We start from the raw sequence: 19,071 nt of genomic DNA, 5'->3' as shown, positions 1-19,071 counted from the left end.
TTGCCACTCAGCGCACGGCATAATCATGACTTTTCAAGACAAGATTACTCCTGTCTTAAATTTTATAAGCCAGCAACGGCAATCCGTTGTAATGGTTTAATCAGCTGCACAAATGCATTGTAGGGCCCTTCTGAAGTGTATAAAACTATATTGCGAATTTTCCGGTACACCTAGACACTATGACAGACAGCATTGAGCACTGAAAGAAGGCCCGTGGCAAACAACTATGCCTAAAAATGTGTTCCCCTGCCAGAAAATACATGTTTATAAAGTGTGCCCAAAGCTTCTGCAAATGGAGCCAGGGAGCTAAGAAAAAGTTGCAGACACATAAGAGCTGAGCACAAGCAAGACGGAGACGGAAACTATCAACTGGTTTTATTCGGTTCAACACAGCTTATATAGGAATTGTACACACGTGCCTAAAAAAGGGGGAGGGGAGGGGCAAATAAAGTGTGCGCACAAATGAACAAAATCCGTGCAGAAAGCTTTTTTCCGCATTACACAGGCTCACCGACGTGTCACTAATTCAGTCCTCGCCCTTTACTTTGTTGTGGTAGACTTCTAGAAGCTCACAGGCTGCTTTGTCTTTGCTCCTGCCTAGAATCTTTATGCTCTTGAGCCGTGGCTGACAACCTATGCATGTAATGCAATGAGCCTGCAAGTTCACTCATCTGCTCTGAAATGACTGTGTATGCTCCCTTGCGCTTTCATTCACGCAGCGGCCTGCCTGGCCAACATACACGCGACCACACTTCAGCAGGATGTGATATACCATGCCTGTGGCACATTTCACGAAATGTTTCGGCATGTTTTATTCCACATCTGCTTCGTCAAGCTCCTTTGTTGCAGGTCCTTGGGCATAACCCGGCGAGCTTTCATGGCGCTGAAAAAGTCACGTTGACGCCATGCCTGTTGGCCACTTTTTTCATGTCATGGGCGACTTTGTGCATGCACAGCACAACAGTGGCATTCTTTCTGAGTATGCAGTCATTGCTGTTGCCGCGTTTTTCTTTTTTTACTTTCTGTAGAAGGTTCTCAGCCACAGCTATGATTACCTTGCAGGGGAAGCCAGCTGAAAGCATCCTGTTAATCCGATTATAGAAGCTGGTGTGCATTGCATGCAGGCATGCCTTTGTAATAGGAGGTTCTAGCTTGTTATAGCTCTCTTAACTATCTTCGGATGCACGGAATCATGTGGAAGACACTTTTTTTGGGCTCGTGGAGCATTGTGCCAGCAGATATGATGCAAGCCGAACTGCAAGTTAGGATCTAAAAACTGCTAAGAACCATTAGGTGCAAGGCTGTACATTAATGCCAAACTCTTCCCATATTGTCTAAAAAGGTTTAAAAATACTGTTCACTGAATCAGTTCAGGTCAAGGTTTTTTTTTTTTATCAGATGTAACTTTGAAAAAATCGGCCACGTGTCTAAAGGCTTTAAGAATCCCCTTGTTAGTAAACTGACTGTATGCTCCCCTGCGTGTTCATTCACGCAGTAGCCTGCCTGGCCATCATACACGTGACCACACTTCAGCAGGATTTGATACACCACGCCCGTGGCGCATTTCACGAATGTTTCAGGGAGCGGTCAATAGCAGCTGAGAATACATTGCATACGGTCGGGGCGATGCAGGAGCCAATACAAATTCTTTGTCATTGCATGTAAAAGTCGTTAAAAAAGGTAAAAGTGGCTTTCAAATAAAATTGGAGCGTAGAAACGAACCTGTCAGCTGGCACACCGGCAGAGTTTTAAATCCCAATTTCGCTATTCCTTTCCATACATTCTCTGACGGCTACAAACAGAGGCATCTTGAGGCACTGAATAAAGCAAGTCCACCACATCAACAGAAAAAGCATAGCCTATATGAGCATTGGAATTCAAAAAACGTACAACATCACCAGTTTTCTGTGGCGAATGTTATGCTGTTAACAGCATAACAGCACTGTTATGCTGTATATGCACAAAGTCGCCCACGACATGATAAAAGTGGCAAGCAGGCATGGCATCCGCGTGATTTTTTTAGCACCATGAAAGCTCGCCAGGTTATGCCCAAGGATCTGCAACAAAGGAGCTCAATGAAGCAGATGTGGAATAATACATGCCAAAACATTCATGAAATGCCCTGCGGGCATGGTATATCAAATCCCGCTCATGTGTGGTCACGCTTATGAAGGCCAGGCAGGCTGCTGTGTGAATGAACGCACAGAGGAGCATGCGCAGTCAATTCGGAACAGAGAAGGATCCAACTTGCCAGCTCATTGCATTACTTGCAAACGTTGCCAGCCACCGCTCAAGAGCATAAAGATTCTAGGCAGGAGCAAAGACAAAGTAGCCTGTGAGCACATCAAGGTAAAATGCAAGGACTGCATTAGTGGCACCTCTGCTGCCCTGTGTAATGTGGGGGAAAAAAAAAAAAACTTTCTGCGCAGACTTCGTTGATTTGTGCGCAGGCTTGATTTGCCTTGAGTAAAAAAAGTTGGGCGAGTTGATACATATTCATTATTCACAACAGCGCAGGAAACACGGACGAAAGGGAATTTTCTGCCACAACCATTCTTTTTAGACATAAAGACCAATTGGCTAGAGCAGTAATGGAAGCCTATCACATGCATAATTCTGGAAACACTTGCGTCAGTCGGCCTTCTTAAGTGGTGTCACCGGATGAACTTGATTTCCTCAAGGGTGCCCATTTTGATTCATAGCGCGATTAAGGATGCGTCCAGTGATATCTTCCTCTGGCCAGAGTGTGTTTGTTTTTTGGTTTTGTTCTTGGACACGTGCGCATTAGTTCACGCCTTGTATGCCGGTTCCGTTTATGTTTTTTTTTTTTCGAAGATGTATATATAATCTTCCCTTCCCATAATAAATTTCAGTTAAGTCAGTGCTTGTTTTGTCTATTCTCCCCTTTTGTCTCTGTTTCCTGCGCCGCTGTGAATAATGAATTGATTTGCCTACCCCCGCTCCCCTCTTTTGGGCACATCTGTGCACTGCCTGTACAGGGTGTTTCAACTTATTAATACAGGTTTTTCCTTGAAGCGCCATGAAAGATACGCTATTATTTACGTCACAGTGCAACAAAAAGACAAGTAATTAACTAAAATAAACTCATCAAGTTCTGAATACGTTTTAAAACACAAGGTTGTACAGAGAGATTGAGGTCCTTTGACATGGAAGGCAAACCCAGTTTAAAAAAATTTCTCAATCAGCATCGCACTTTGAGATATGGAGCGCAGAATATACACGTTTGGTAGGTCATTCAGTCTGCTTTTCTGAGTTACATATTCATAAAATGGCGTCGTTGCACGTGGTTTCATCAAAGGAATCACATCAGCATCATCTGCATCTTAAAAGATGTAAACACAGGCTGCATTTGATTCAAGAAACACCCATTTTATCAATATGCAATGAGGGAAAGCCAACTTGAATAGACCTTAAAAGCATTTTTACCGTTCGATATCTCGAATCACGATGCTGATTCTGAAATTTCAATAACTGTGCTCGCTTTGAATTTTGACGGCCTTCAATTTTGCAATATAACCGCTCCCTAAAACTATAAATAAGAAAATTAACCAGTTAATTTTGTTTAATCATTACTTTTCATTGCACTCTGTTAATAAATAATGTTCACATTCGCTTAAAATCAAAATACATACACTGCAGTGAAGTATCTTTTATGGTTTTTTGAAGAAAAATCTGTATTGAATAATTTTAAACACCCCATATAAGCTGTACTAAACCGAACAGAACCAGTTGAAAGTTTGCGCTCTTTCCGTATTGGTAGTTTTTCCTGTGTTCGTCTTTTATGTGAGCACAACTTTTTCTTCGTAGCCATGCATCAAAATGCCCACCAAGAAGGTCTTCTAAAGATCCAGGCATCGAACACCATCTTTTACAATATGCATCACTGCAGCCTGCTTTAGGATCGTGCATGTTTAGCCAAGTGACCCGCAGAAGCAAATGGAGCTGGCAGGCTACTAACCATCTTCCTACACACGTGCGTTGCAGTCGTAGGACCACAACATATTCTATCCGAAGTTCTAATTTAAATAATACTAGATTTATCCAAATCCAGGCTGGCCTCGATTCTAAGCCGACAACCAAAAGTTGAAGGCGAAACTAAAAAAAAAAAAAAAAACTTTGCTCGAATGTAAGCCGGCCTAAAAAACGATTGAGAATGACAGCAGGAACAGCATGCAGATGGCATTTATTTCCATGAACATGGTTTCACTCATTTGTCCGTGTTATTGCTGACCTTCTTATCACATGCCCGCGCCACCACACGAAGAGGAAAGGAGGTCAAAATGGCAGTAAAAGTTTGTGTGTGCTCTTTTCAGTGCAGGCTATGGTTAGCAATGGTTACAAAACCGTCTTTGGTTGGCATTTCGTGGGGGTGCCCCCTGCGTGCTACTTTTTTCTTTTTCATGCTTTGTCATCGTGTTTTATAAATATAATGACAAAATCCTTGAATCGTAGCTGACCTATGAGTTTCATACCTGGTGTTTTTTAAAAAAACTATAGGCCTAGATTCGAATAAATATGGTATTTTGCCAAACTGAAATATTTAGATGGCAAACTATGCGCTGCCACTTCCGAAGGCAGAGAGCTGTAGCATAAAGCACAGTGAAATATAGGAAGAAAAATGCTAGACCTGCAGCGACAAAGTATTTTTCAGCATTCAAGAGAACACCCAGCATTGAAAATTCTTTTTTAATCTGTTCGTATTAGAACGCCCATTATCGCAAAAAGTGTCTGGCGCTGGTGCTGGCATCTGAAGCCTCGGTTGCAAGGAGGAAAATCAGTGTGAGGAACATTCCAAACTACACTTTGAGGGAAGAGAAGGGAGGAGGAATGTGGCGAGAAAGAAAGGTGGGAGGTGGCGGGTGCCTATAGGGACACCGCAGTTGCCAATCAGAGTCAGGTGGAGAGGGAATATGGCGTGCCACACTGTGATTGCTGGATTGGATTGGGAAGGTTAAGGAGGGGTACACCGTGTCACACAGAGATTGATGGACTGGATCACGATACCCGCTCGCACGCCCAGTCAGCGACAACATCCTAGAGGAACATGAATGCTAACTCATACGCATCAATCGCATAAAATTTACATTCACATGCGATGGTTTTGCTCAGATCTGAGAAGAAAAGGTGAATGGTCGATGCTGGTTTAGGACAGGATTATTCGGTGATTACTGGGAGGCCATCATGGTGTGGTGAACAGTTTTACTAAATTAATTCTTTTGTCTAGGCCAGTTGGTTCATTCTTGAAAATGCGTGCTTGTTGTATCTTCTAGAAATTTAACAATGGTTTTGCTTCGCACAGATTTTTAGCTGTTTTCCTGACTCACTATGGCATCTTTCACCCCCTTGACTGCACTTTTTGCTGAGATATTTTTTATCAACTGTTGAAGCGTTATCTTTTGACTACTTCACCCTGCTTTTGCTTTTTGATTTTAGTATGTTTTAGTGACTTGTGTTTGCTACACACTGTAGCCTAGTTTACTGTTTGTTTTCAATGGTTTATCTAAAACATTTGTTATTGTTCGTTTGCGATAAGCAAAAGCAGTTGCTCATCCTGATTCTGGACTTTGCACGGGTCTTGGAAAGTGTTGTACATGCAAACCATGCATATGCAATTTTGCACTGTTTGGTTTTGTTTCCTTCAAGGTTTATTGTTTTTCCATCTCTGGCGCTGTGCATGTGATATGCATTCATTTATGCTCATCTTTATTGTGCTAGAATTCTGAACAATTTTTCTGTTTGATGACATTTGAGAATTTTGGTGGGAAGACATCTGGCTATTAACCTACAACAAATCAGGGAAAGAAGTCATATGCAGAGCTTCACTTACTCTTCAGCTGGAGCGACATTTGTGCAGCAAGTGCAAGCAGCTCCTGTTCTGTCATGGCTTCATAGTTTTGTGGCCATGATACTGGGGACATAGCAGCTGGTCCATTTCCCACTGACATGTTGAGAGCTTGCTCCAAGAGCTCTTCTTCAGCTGGCTTAGCTGCACAATGGAAGACACACTGTGCATTGCAATGGCAGAGTACATCGTTCACTGGTTCTGTATTGTTGACTGGACATGGCAGCAATCGAGTTTTAACATTCCTAATTGCACACTGTGTAACAGGGGAGTTTATTTAGCTGTGCTGAGGTCGACCGAGCAGCAGTGGTAACTGTCTGCAGTCAGCTGGGTCAGACAGGCTCTCATTCTATGCAATGGCAACACGGCTAGAGGAATGCGCATCTTCTTCTCTATAATGACCCCTATAGGGAAAGGCGGAGCCATCCTGGTGACTCAGGGTCACAACAAGACAACTTAATCGTAAGAAGGCTTGAGGCGCTGGACAGTTAGAGTCTCAAAGACGCGTCAGTGGAAATCGGAAGAATGTGTGAGGGGCTCAACAAGGTAGTTAACAGGGAATGTGCACTACAGTACGCATTAAGGGCCATGGTACTCGGCAAGAAGTTTCTTGGAGAGGCCAGAAGTAGTGAATGGTATCCACAGCCAATGGAATGAGCCAGCCAGGAAAGGCGATGCAAGCTGGTCATCATCATGAATGTTTTTGGCGTCACTGAGTGTCAGTAGAGAGTGGCCGTGGGATCTGACAGCACTGTTCTGTGTGCTGGGCATTCCTCTGCATGCACTTTGAACTCTGAAAGTGCTTCACTTTGGCTTCAAAGCTGAGATGTATGCAAGGAAAAATAAACAATATTCCTCTTTTCCACATTTTCCACACTCTGATGCCTTTCTTTGAACATGAACGTCAGACACATGAAAATTTTCTACACTGATACTCCATTACTAGTGCCCTAGGCAAAACAGTAATACTATTTGCACATGGGTCAACCTGTTTTTTTTCAAAACTACGCTCTCCTAACTTAGGGGTCAACCAATATGCAAATCATAGCCAGGGAGAGGTGCAAACTTGGCTAAAAACTAAGAAGTGGAAACGCCATAGCTGACAAACACCACAGGAAAGAGACAAACACCTATCTGCGTCTCTTTCTTGTTGCACTGTTTGTCCATTCAGTCTTGGCTATAAAAGGCGAACATCAAAAATGGGTTCTGGCAGCCTTGGAGCCTTCACGAACTACAGCAGTAGCTGCCACCCTTACTGTGCAAAAGTTTCACGTGCCCTTTCTTTTTAAAAGACAAAATTCTCAGATAAGGCAAATGCAAAGATAAGAATGGAGTCCCATCGCTGTATCCACCGCTCACTTTAGCGGCACCGTTTTAATAATGAAATTTCTTTCAGTCACTTTGCCACACGGTGAATCATGCCTCCCAAATGTGGCTCAGCAGCACTTAAGTCACCCATCAGCATATGTGTGTAGAAGTGATCCTTCATGACTCCTTACTTACTATAAAAGTTCTATCCCAGTGATTATGACCCGGAAAGTACACTATGTGGTGAAATAGCCACATAGATCACATAATGTGGAACTGCAATGAGGAGCCACCACCGGAACCTCTAATACAAGATTCTACTGTAGTGCAATGGGAGAGCGCGTTCGTCAGCTCAGACCTGGGCATTCAGACCCGGGCCATTGAATGGACTACTCAGGTCGTTGTCAGCCATGTACTTAAACCCCATGAGATCATAAACCTTCCTCAGCTGATGATGTAGTCTCACATAGGTAATGCAGTGTATGCTACACTGCCTCTGGTTTAGTGTGGAGTTGTAGAACATAAACCGACTTCTCTGGAGTCTTGCATGCTTACAAGTAATGCAGCCTAATTGCATACCGAGGGAATGCGTTCCAAGGCCAAAACACAAACAGGGTTTTCCTGGGCATAGGGCAAATGCCTCACTCTTGAAGTTGGTGTAATTTGCCTCCAGCAGTACAAGAGTCGAGATGTTTGCCAGACATGTTTGCCAGACATGGGTGCCAAATTTAGAGGGTTAACCTAACTATGTATTGACCAATATGCGAGTAAATATGGTAATGCACAGTAAAAAACCTCAATGAAACTCAGACAAAAAATTGACAGCATTTACGCTCATATTTCATAAATTTGGAAATTTGGCACTAGCAGGAGTAAATTTCTGTTTTAAAAACAATCTGTGCCCTTAATTTCGATCCTTTCCTTAATACCTTTCTTGACGGCATGATCGGGGTGTCCATCGAATATGACATTTTGACTACTTAAAATGCCTGCATAGGCCACGCTCTGTCGGTTTGGCAGAGCAAAGCCACTAGTACCTTGAGCCATGCTATGAATCAAATGTAACACTGCACCATGACAAAATTTCAAGGGTAATGCAAACGGCCACTGCTGTAAAAGCCTGACAGCTGACAGCTGTTCTGACAGATGTGCTGGGTCTAGTATATCCACAACATTTAAAAGTTTAATCAGACAGCACTGAATGTTATGCTTTATAACACTGTGCTGCAAATAAAAAAAGCTGCTACACTAACGTGGGCTAAAAGATAATGAAACAAGACAACAGAACAATATACCCCAGTATTCTGTATTCATTTTGTTCAAACAAAAAATCTTCACAATGCTTTTTATGCTCAAGGTGTCCACACATGAAGCGTTTGCAAGAATTGTTGATTAGGAAGGTTACGTTAATTTCATCATTGCGAGGCATTCTGTGACCGGTGCAGCTGCACAAGTCTACCTATATCAGGTTCTGTTAGGAAAAGACCATGATAACAGCCTAAACATCAAAACTAAACCCCACAGGAGCAGATGTTTTTTCCTGAGACTGTACACCTAGAACACCAAAACAAATGGCTCCCTATGTAGACTGCATAAATATCTACTTGGATCTATAGCAGCCATAACTCTACTGTACAAGACTCTTTGGTCGAACACATGCTAGTTAGCAGTCTTAAAACAAAAACTAATAAAACAAACCTATTTTTATATTTGAAGCCCATGGTAGAGGGAGGGCAGACAGATTGTTTTGTGCACACACACAAAGTGAAGAAGGGAGCGGAAAGCATCAGGGTGCTTGCCAACGTTTCAACAAGAGGAGTTGTCTTCGTCCTCTTATAGGGTTGTGCCACACAATTCTGAGCAGTCTGGCAGACCTATTATCCAGGGTACTAATAATGCAATCAGACTAAAACTGTTAAATCGCTCCTACTTTCTAAAATTCATTATGCTTCTGCAGAGGACTTGTTTACAGCAGATATACCAGGCAAGCCCATCGTTTCGAACTATAATATGCCTACAGAGAACTTGTCAATATTTCTGAACCACTACCTTGGAAACATTCCAACCCACCTTCCTTCTTTTGTCGAGGACACACTGCACGTTCTTTGAATAATACAGTCGCTTAATGATGCAACTGTTGTCCCACCGGATAGCATACTGGTTACACTTGACATCGCCACTTTGTGCACGAATATTCTTATAAATGAAGGGATCGACGCGCTCTCGACTGCTCTAACTCAAAATCCACACCCGCATGAAACTGAAGTATACCTTTCAGTACTTGAATCGGTACTCACGCTCAACTATTTTGAGTCGACTCTTATTACCTTCAAGTATTTGGAGGAAGTAGGGCACTCCCACTGTACAGAGTTATGCAAACATTATTATGGGGTTACTGCGGTCTAAAACTTCTAAATCGAGCCATACCATAAATAGACAAAGAAATATAAACACTGGCGTGACTGGAATTCGAACCTGCAGCACTCTGAACAAATCAGCCTTGCTAGCCACTGCACGAGAGCACTAAGCTATCACAGCAGCCGATCATGCCTGGTGTTAAACTGCAACACACTCACGCTGTGCATTGCACATCATCGTCGTCTTCAGCTAATACATACTATCGGACTAATGTACACATTCTCACGTGCTGTGCATTGCACATCGTCGTCTTCGTCAACTAATACTACTATTGAACTAATATCGTCACCAGACGGGCAGCAAAGCAAAACACTGAGTCTACACAGACTGAGAGCACTAGGCTAACGCAGCAGCTGATCACGCCTCGTGTTAAACTGCAACACACGCTCGCTCTGAGCATTGTACATTGTCGTCTTCTACTAATACTGCTGGAGAAATAATATACACATTATTGTATGTGCGCTGCGCATTGCTTATCGTCATCTTCAACTAATTGGTAAATTGGTTTTTGAGGAAAGGCAATGGCGCAGTATCTGTCTCACATATCTCGGCGGACACCTGAACCGCGCCGTAAGGGAAGGGAGGAAGGTAGGAGTGAAAGAAGAAAGTGAGAAAAAGGTGCCGTAGTGGAGGTCTCTGGAATAATTTCGACCAGGTGGGGTTATTTAATGTGCACTGACATCGCACAGCACACGGGCGCCTCTTGCGTTTCACCTCCATCGAAACGCGGCCGCTGCGGTCGGGTTCGAACCCGGGTACTCCGGCTCGGTAGATGGGTGCCTTGCCACTAAGCCACCACGGCGGGTCTACTTCAACTAATTACTATTAGAATTAGGAACAACTGCTTACGTTATCAGCCACCTGTGATGCACTACGAATTAATATGGTACTGCTAACCCAGAAAAGTATTTATGAACGATTCACACCAAGATTGCCTGCCACTGCCGTAACGCATTTTTTTTACCCAGTTTCTGCATTTCTTGCAATATATATCTTTTCCTCTGTATTTTACCACTTTATTGTTCTCATCAGAAATAATCAAGCTAATTTTTGTATTGTACAAACATATCGTACATCACTGATGATGGGTGACTGGAGCTCAGTCAAGCTGCAACGAAGCAGTTTCTTATTCAGTTGCCCTTTTTCACTGTACTTTATATGCAAAAATAAAACTGATCGCCCGACCAGGACAGATTGATTGATAACACTTGTTATGTATGTAACCAGTTCTGGTCGGATTTGCTTTTTTCAAGCAATGCCCCGCATAATATGCAGAAAGACAGGATTTTTAAGAACCAGAAGCGACAGTACTGATGAAGGGCTGTCGGTGCACTGTGAGCAGGTACCATCAAGACGCACTGCACTCTGTGTCATGCATGCAACGTTGCCATGGCATGAGAAAGGGCAAATATACCTTCCTTCCCATCATTTGGAGGTGCCTGAGCAGCTCCCTTTGCTGCGTTGGCCATTGCCTGCCTGGCCTCGATCTGGCGATGTTCCTCCATTGACACTCGCAGGGCCTGCCAAATGAGTAGATATAACAGCATTGCACAGTATACATGCCTCCAAGGGTCACTAAAAGTAACTGAAGACATGGGTCCCATGTCTCCTCGTGAAATCATAGCTTTTCTGAGGCCATAACAGGCATGCTTGCAGGTTGCCCCGGACGCATAAAATTTTACTCAATGAATGCTGGAATTAAGGTAACAGACAAGCATATTCCACCCAGCAGATAAGTATTTGCAGTCAATATAACTGGGAAAACATATAGATGCGAATGCATGCATGAACATACATATTCACACACGCATGTACACATAAGCATTTGTTTCAGCTAACATAAGTGAGCATTTTTCTATAATATCGCACAGAATCTAAACAAGATAAGGTAAATGGCATTATCAGCTAGCTGCAGCAAAAGAGCAGCTGGCTAATAGTAAAAAAAGGGTATAAGGTCGATTTCTCCAAGCTGGGAGAGGGAAACAAGTTAAAAACACGACTCAAGCCACTGTTTCTGATTCTGATAATTGTAAGCTCAGGCTCTTTTGCAAAATTACGAGTGCTTGAGCACTTTATTTGACCACTTAAGGGACAAAAAACGTATTTTCTTTGGGTTTCAAGGCAACAAAGCACAGTGTAGGGGAAGACTTCTTGCCAAAAGCTCATCTTGTGCACAAGCAACTTGTTCAGTTCGGAAAGTCATATGACTTGAATATCATACTAAGATATTGCCACCTGGTGGCATTGATGGGCTAATTTCTAACAACAAAACATACAATTGTGACCACACTGCCCAGAGAGTTGTCAAATGAAAATCCTAGTGTCATGTACAAAAACAATGCGAAATCACCACAACTAATCTCTTGCCAATATCACAATATTCAAAGTGTTATACCTAAGCACAATGAAATATGCAGCCTCATCTCATCTTCCTGTAGCAATCTGGTTTTACTTACTGAAACGTGGATTCACTAGTCAGTAACAGATCCCGAGACCCTACCCTAATTTGCCAGCTTTGATGTTTTGCAAAGATCTAACAATGCATGTGGTGGTAGTGTTCTTATCGCTACTAACAGAATATTGCACTGTACGCCTTTTAATATCTTTGGCTATGTGTTAATGTCACTTCTCCACAGTTACACTTTCACATTTGCTATCGACCGCCGCATAATGAAAGTTCGTTTAACTTATTATTACATGGTCTTCCCCATGCTCTAACCACTAAGTACCATAACACCCCATCCTTCTTTTTTTGATTTTCCCTCAATAACTGGATTTACCCGGCTATCCTACTATTAAAAAGTAACAATGAGAATGAATTCCTGGGCATGTGCCTTACATTCGGTCTAATTCAACTGGTCACAGAACCTACATGCATTACTGACCACTGATCCAATATTCTCAACCTCTTTTCACAACGCATGCCAATTTATTTTCTTTGCTTACTTTTCTCCCTTCCATCACCAATTCAAGACCACCACCAAAAATACCTGCAGCCCCTACCACCATAGCTCACGCCCACCCCTCCTGCAATATGCCTTGAAGGGGCCTTTCAAGAATCAATGAAGAGTGATGTCACTAGTCATGTGACTTACCAAGGCAAGGTCTGGGTCGTCATCTCCGAAGTCAAACTCGAAACTATCAGTATGATAGTTGATGGGAGTGCCATGTCCAGCCTGAACAATTGGAGAGTTTGCGAGCACATGCCACAAGATATTCCCTGGTGCTACTGACACCATGTGGGACCTGTGGAATGTACAAAGAGCACATGGTACTAATTAGGTGAGGCAATGATTTGATGCAAAGGTGGACTAACCTATATGCCTTAAAGTACATGTGTTAGCCTGAAGGGTTGCTGAAGAGCTTCAAATGACTGAGCCAGTGGTTAATAATTTGGCATTTTTCAGTTTTCACTATGACGAGGTTCCTTTCGTATCGTTTTCTGATAAAACAGGCTTCTTGAATGAAACATAAGCACAATATGAGCATATTTATTTTTGTGTAATGATGCCAAATACTACACAGTACACTGCCATTGATGTGTAGGCCTTGGCAAGCTTCTGCTATTGATGCAATAATTTTTGTCACACTGTTTATTTCGGTTTATGGTTGTTCAACGTGACTTGGCTATGAAGGATGCCGTAGTGAATGGCTCCAGTAATTTCAACCACCTGGGGTTCTTTAACGTGCCCTGACATTGCACAGTACACAAGTCCCTAGAATTTCGCCATTATACAAATTCGACCGCCGCAGCCGGGATCGAATTTCGGTGGAGGCGAAATTCTAGAGGCTCGTGTACTGTGCGATGTCAGTGCACGTTAAAGAACCATAAAGGTGAATAAAAATTGGAAGAAGCTTAAGCTTCACCTCTCAGGGTGGAACACGACAGCGTGTTGCAGTGCTGCTAGGGAGTCTACAGAACGCCATCACCATATGCCTTGCCCATTGGACAAATCGCTCAGAGTTTCTCAGCCCATCCACCACCCGAAGAGATCCCCGAGTTGGCCATTGTGCGTCTCCATTGTGATTGTGATTTTAGAGGAAAGGAAAGGTGCAGTAACTGTCGCATATATCAGTGGACACTTATACCCGCCTTGAGGGAAGGGAGGAAGTTCGGAGTGAAAGAGAAAAGACAGAAAAAGAGGCCGTAATGGAGGTCTGCGTCTCCGTTGGCGTACGTCACATTCGTTGACCACAACAGCACACAGATGCGTACATCACAGCTAGCGCTCAGGCGCTACTTGTTCCATGACATTGCGATGGCAGACACCCGCACAAAACAGTCACACACAGGTTCGGTCTCCGCTGCCTGCCCGTTTGGAGCCCAAAGAGGTTGCGGAGGGTTGCAACACTGCCGCCCGCGAGGGCGAAACCGTCGTGTTCTCACCCGACTCGGTGTTCGAATGCCTTCAAAGGTTTCGTCTGTCGGTCCTCCAAATTAAAATCCACAACTTCTGTGCAGTGTCAGTGCACGTTAAAGAACCCTACGTCTCCGAAATTATCGAGGGAAAAAAACTGAGATCACTCTTTCAAAGAAGTTTGCAAGAACACAGACTTGCCATGTTTCAGTGATTGAGCTCTTTAAAACAGCACAACCAAAGTTTTGGTCATCGCTGTTTCTGCAGCATGGGCAGTGCTGTCGCCCCCAGCCAACTTTGCCCACCAAATTTGCCCACCAGCACCATGAGTTTCAATACTGTTCCCTGAACAGTGACTAATTGGCACAAATGTCCATTGCTGCCAATTTGTAATTAACCAGAAACCAACAAGATATTCAAATAAAGCATGTTTTGAGTATCTGATAAGACAGCGAACCTTCATGGGTGGATTGAATTCAACACATTTTTTTATGCCACAAATCTTGCCTTATTCCGCCAGCAACAATTTCTACAAAAAGAGAAATCATGAGCTGTTGAACACTGGCTAGGAGTCATATACACACCCCTTTCTGTTACTAACAGCTGCCTCAGAGTGGCACACACATATTACTACACTGACATCAAAATTTTAATTCAAGCTTCATGTTTAAATGACAACATTGGGCATTAAAGAGTTAAACTGTAACACCACCAAGCATGTCTGCACTTAATACAGCCTAGTTTTTCATGGTAACTTACCCACGATCCCCTCCTCCATTTAGAATGGTGAGAAAGGATGTCAGTGTCTCATTATTTAGGACCTAGAGGTAAAAATAAGAAAGAAAACTAAAAATGCAGTTTTACGCAACATAACAAGATAGAGTCGAAACACCACTCACATTTTCTCCAAAATTCACAATGTCCACCTTCACTTTTTCTTTCTTCAGTCTTTTCGCTAGACTCAGAAGCTGAAAACAAAAGAACAATATCAGCAAACAATCTTTAAAACTCTGAAAGTAACAAACCTCTTTCTCATCTGATGTGACAGGGCTGCCAACAAATGCAACAATTCGCATCTGCTGAACCTTGTCCGGACGGTTCCGGAGCACAAGCTGCAAATAAATAGTGACATGTGAGGTTGGTCTGGGCTCATTACATAAAAATTAACATGAGAAAAAGGAGCAAAGAAGAAGTAGACAACAGGAGCATCACTAACAAGTGAAGTTTATTGTGAAATGCAATAAATAGGTGACATTAAAACATAACTACAGTGGCGAAGATAGTGCACAAGGAACATCAATAAAGCAACTGCAAGGTCATGGTGACGGTATCTACGTATGGCATCTCCCTTGCCCGCTGGGTTTCTGTCTTTTTTTCCCTTTTAGCCTGACTCGCACCTCACAACAAGCTCTAGCTAAAATAATCTAGTTAAATTTCTGTAAGTTCATTCTGTTGTAGTATTACTTCCTCAGTTTGTTTGGTTGCTAATTCCAGTTGCTTTTTCAAGTTAAAGATACCATATGGTTGTTCATCTTGCCTTGTTTCACCATTGGTTTCTCTTCTAAAACTCGGCTCAGTATGTTTGATCACTGCCTAGGCTTCTCGAGCCATGTTCATCTATGTCCATTGCCCACAGCCTAATATACACCCTAAGTGACATCAGTGCATAATCTGTCATTGACTGCAATCTACTTCCCATGTTATGAGCCTTTCACACTTCCTAGTACTGTTACATACGACTAAGTCATGCCTTTCACACATATCCAGCAGCATGTTACCTGTCGAATCTCTGTACCCATTCATATCTTCTGTGTACACTCATGTCTCCTAGATTAATCACCTCAAAGCTGATTAATTAATGTCGACTGCTATGAATTTTATCAATTTTTTGTTTTCCTCTTTGGCATTTGCTCCTGTCCACAGGTATACAAAGTGGAGGCGTGTTTGCTCCCCTGCCAGTTTTTCTTTTTGCCAGAATTGTTCCTTGCATTAGATTGTTTGGCCACTGGCCAATTTATACTGTTATGAATGAATGCCCCTAAGATGTATCTCCACAAACCCATACACCATTAAATCCTCCTGCCTTAGCTGCTCTTCTGTTTCTTCCCATTTTAGCCTATCCACTTGCATGTTATATACACTATGTCTGAATTAATCTGGCACTGGCGCTTACATCCCTTCCCTGATGGCCTCCGCTTACACCCACCTGTTCACCTTCACTCTTGTTAACACGCCCTCCTACACCCTTGACCATTCACCTCCAGCATGTGACTGCATGTGCTGCCCTCCAGCTCGTGCCAGCTGCCTCTCCTACCGCTGCGGCGCTCCCTCCTTGTGCTGCACACCACTGTTGCGCGTCTCACCGGGCCCGTTCCTACCTCTGCCTCTGCCCCACCTGAAGCCTGCTGCCCTACAGCACTGTTGGGTCATGGAGCCTCCACACTACCGCTACCTCCCGCCTGCTGTTTTACAGCCTTTAGGTGTCTTTCCCTGCCTCCCTCTTTGTTCTCATTAACTGCATCTGCCTGAGACTCCACACTGTCCTCACCTTCTACCTGATGCTACTCCCCCGCCGCTTTTCCAGCTTGGCCAGCTTTTCCCACTCTTCTTTAAGCTTGCCAACTACTCGTTCTAGCAAGTCAGCCTTAGCCCACTCCCTCTTGAGCGACTCGCCAATCTACCGTTCTCGCTTCATGTTCCCCTTCTATCATTCAAACGGGCTCCTCAAATCACTCACACAGCCTGCATGCGCAGCTAGCCTTCTCCACGTTGGCTAAACTCTTGAAGTTCATCTCGTCTAAATAACACCAGCGCTTGCACTTAATCTCACACTGCACTAGCTCCCCGTCACCCCTAGCTTGCCGACCATCGCCAGGTCGGCCACCTAACAAAAAAGTCCGCCAAACTACCTAACCAAAGCCTTACGGCAAGCCCTACAACAATCTCTCTATCGTGTTATCTCCGCTAGCCTCCGTACACCTACCACAGTTTAAAACTACCGCCTCTACACCATGCACAAAAGCCAGTGCTGCCAACCTCTAGCGCCGCTTCTCCCCCAATTTGTAATAAAAAATTCTCTAGATTTCCTTAGATACGAAAAATAGCATTCAATTGTGAAAAAATGTATATTTTTGCGTAGTTCAGTACAAAGTTTTATCATGCCGCTACCGTATTACCAGCCGTTGATAAGCAAATTCGCTGTAAATTTGAAATGAAGGATATAAAATGAACTTCTAAATGAAGCTACACGATAAGCCGCATACAGTTCTTTAGAAATTACAAATTAAAGGCTCTATATCGAGCCGCCGCGGTGGCTCAGTGGCTATGGTGCTCAGCTGCCGGCCCGAAAGACGCGGGTTCGATCCCGGCCGCGGCGGCTGAATTTCTTTGGAGGAGAAATTCGAGGCCCGTGTACTGTGCGATGTCAGTGCACGTTAAAGAACCCCAGGTGGTCGAAATTTCCGGAGCCCTCCACTACGGCGTCTCTCATAGCCTTAGTCGCTTTGGGACATTAAACCCCATAAACCAACCAACCAACCGGCTCTATATCGTGTATGTGTTTCATTTTTTCACTGTGCATAAGATATTAGTAAACATGCATCGGCATGCGGAATTAACTGAATTTTTTTGCCCTCATATGTCGGTTTTGACTTCAGCCGAACGATACCTCGTGCAAAATGACTGGAGGTTGCTTCAGGAGTGTACGGAAAGTGCGACATAAAAGCTGCTTGTCCATTTGCTGCGATTGCTCTAGAGGGTGGCTGACGTAACAGTTTGAGTCAATTAAAACAATGAAGCAGTGATTGTTACAGCTTTTGTACGCCTCATGTGACCTCAACTCACTTTGTTCACCTTGGTGGAACTGGGAATTATGATTTATGGTTTTGGGGCGTGTAAAGTCCCAAAGCATCCCAGGCTATGAGGGATGAAAAAATTCAGGGGGGCACTATGTTGACCTGAAGTGCGGTGGGGCAAAAGCCTTAAGCGCGGTGTTGCATGCTTGTGTCACTGATGTGTGGTTGAGATGTTAAGCTTCGCCTCTAAGAGTGAAACGCGACAGCGTCTTGCAACACTGCCAGGGAGTCCATAGAACGCCATCGACCGTTCGGTTCGACGCCTTGCTCGTCGGTAAATTGGTTTTTGAGGAAAGGAAATGTATCTGTCTCTCATATCTCGGTACACACCTAAACCTCGCCGTAACGGGAAGGGAGGAAGATGGGAGTGAGCATAGACATCGTATTCACTAGACGCGCCTTTGTTCATTCCAAACCATCGTGCTGGCATGGCGGAGGGGTTAGCATGCTCGTCTCGCACTCCAGAGACCGGAGTTCGATTCCCGAGCTCGACCAATTTCCTACTCGGTTTTATTTATTTATCTGGCCTGACTAGAAAGGTTAATTAGGCTAATCTGGTAATTAAGCAGTTAACTAAACTCAGTCCCACTTACTTGGAGCATCACTATACGATCCCTTCAATTGGTTGCATGGTTACTAGCCAAAGTACAACTGGCCCCATTTGAAATTCGCGCACTGTGACGTCACGACCGTTTCGACCAATTGAAAAGCGTGACATTTCTGTCGACAACGCCTGCTTACAACGATGAGGCATTAAAGGCTTCCGCCTTAATAGTGAAGGGTTCTGGAAATTTCGACCACCTCGTGTTCTTTGGCGTGCAGTCACATCGCACAGTACACAGGCCTCTAGAACTTCGCCTCTATCGAAATTAGACCGCCGAGGCCGGTATCGAAGCGTCGATTGTCTTTCGGGTCAGCAGCCGAGCTCCATAACCCCTGAGCCACAGCGGTGGCAGAACTGGGAACTGTTCCCCTAGTTAGACCAGCTAAGATTCCAGCAAAGCGCTCCTTTCTAAAAAAAAATGATGCCCTTGTTCTTTCCTAGTTATCAAAATAAACATGCAGATATGCTTACTAACGAGGAATTTCACGTCGTGCAGCGCGCTCCAAATACAGCGTGAGGAAGGGGCGCGCGTGTTGAAGGAAGGAGGTGGCACGCCAGATCACAGCAGCAGGTGCCACTGGCCACGTCAGGGACCATACGCGTCTGACTACGTGTTTGGGCTGGTTCACATGCATGCAAGTGACTGAAAATTCAGCAGTGCAGTGC

At 43.9% G+C, this 19,071-nt stretch overlaps 1 protein-coding gene across 2 annotated transcripts in view; it reads right to left on the bottom strand.

Moving 5' to 3' along the window:
* Positions 1 to 19,071, bottom strand: part of LOC149349463 (26S proteasome non-ATPase regulatory subunit 4-like) — a 30,368-nt gene that overhangs the window by 3,133 nt on the left and 8,164 nt on the right. For both annotated transcript variants that reach the window (XM_089578405.1, XM_089578404.1), the window contains exons 4-9: positions 14,973 to 15,059; positions 14,847 to 14,915; positions 14,707 to 14,768; positions 12,685 to 12,835; positions 11,004 to 11,109; positions 5,849 to 6,007 (exon numbers count right to left, since the gene is read on the bottom strand). In XM_089578405.1, coding sequence (XP_089434531.1) covers positions 5,849 to 6,007; positions 11,004 to 11,109; positions 12,685 to 12,835; positions 14,707 to 14,768; positions 14,847 to 14,915; positions 14,973 to 15,059 — 634 coding nt within the window. The remainder of the gene's footprint in view (positions 1 to 5,848; positions 6,008 to 11,003; positions 11,110 to 12,684; positions 12,836 to 14,706; positions 14,769 to 14,846; positions 14,916 to 14,972; positions 15,060 to 19,071) is intronic.

Source organism: Amblyomma mixtum, chromosome 3 (assembly GCF_055824585.1).
Source record: "Amblyomma mixtum isolate Tamu chromosome 3, ASM5582458v1, whole genome shotgun sequence".
Lineage (NCBI taxonomy): Eukaryota > Metazoa > Arthropoda > Arachnida > Ixodida > Ixodidae > Amblyomma > Amblyomma mixtum.
This window is presented reverse-complemented; position numbering and strand designations above follow the sequence as displayed.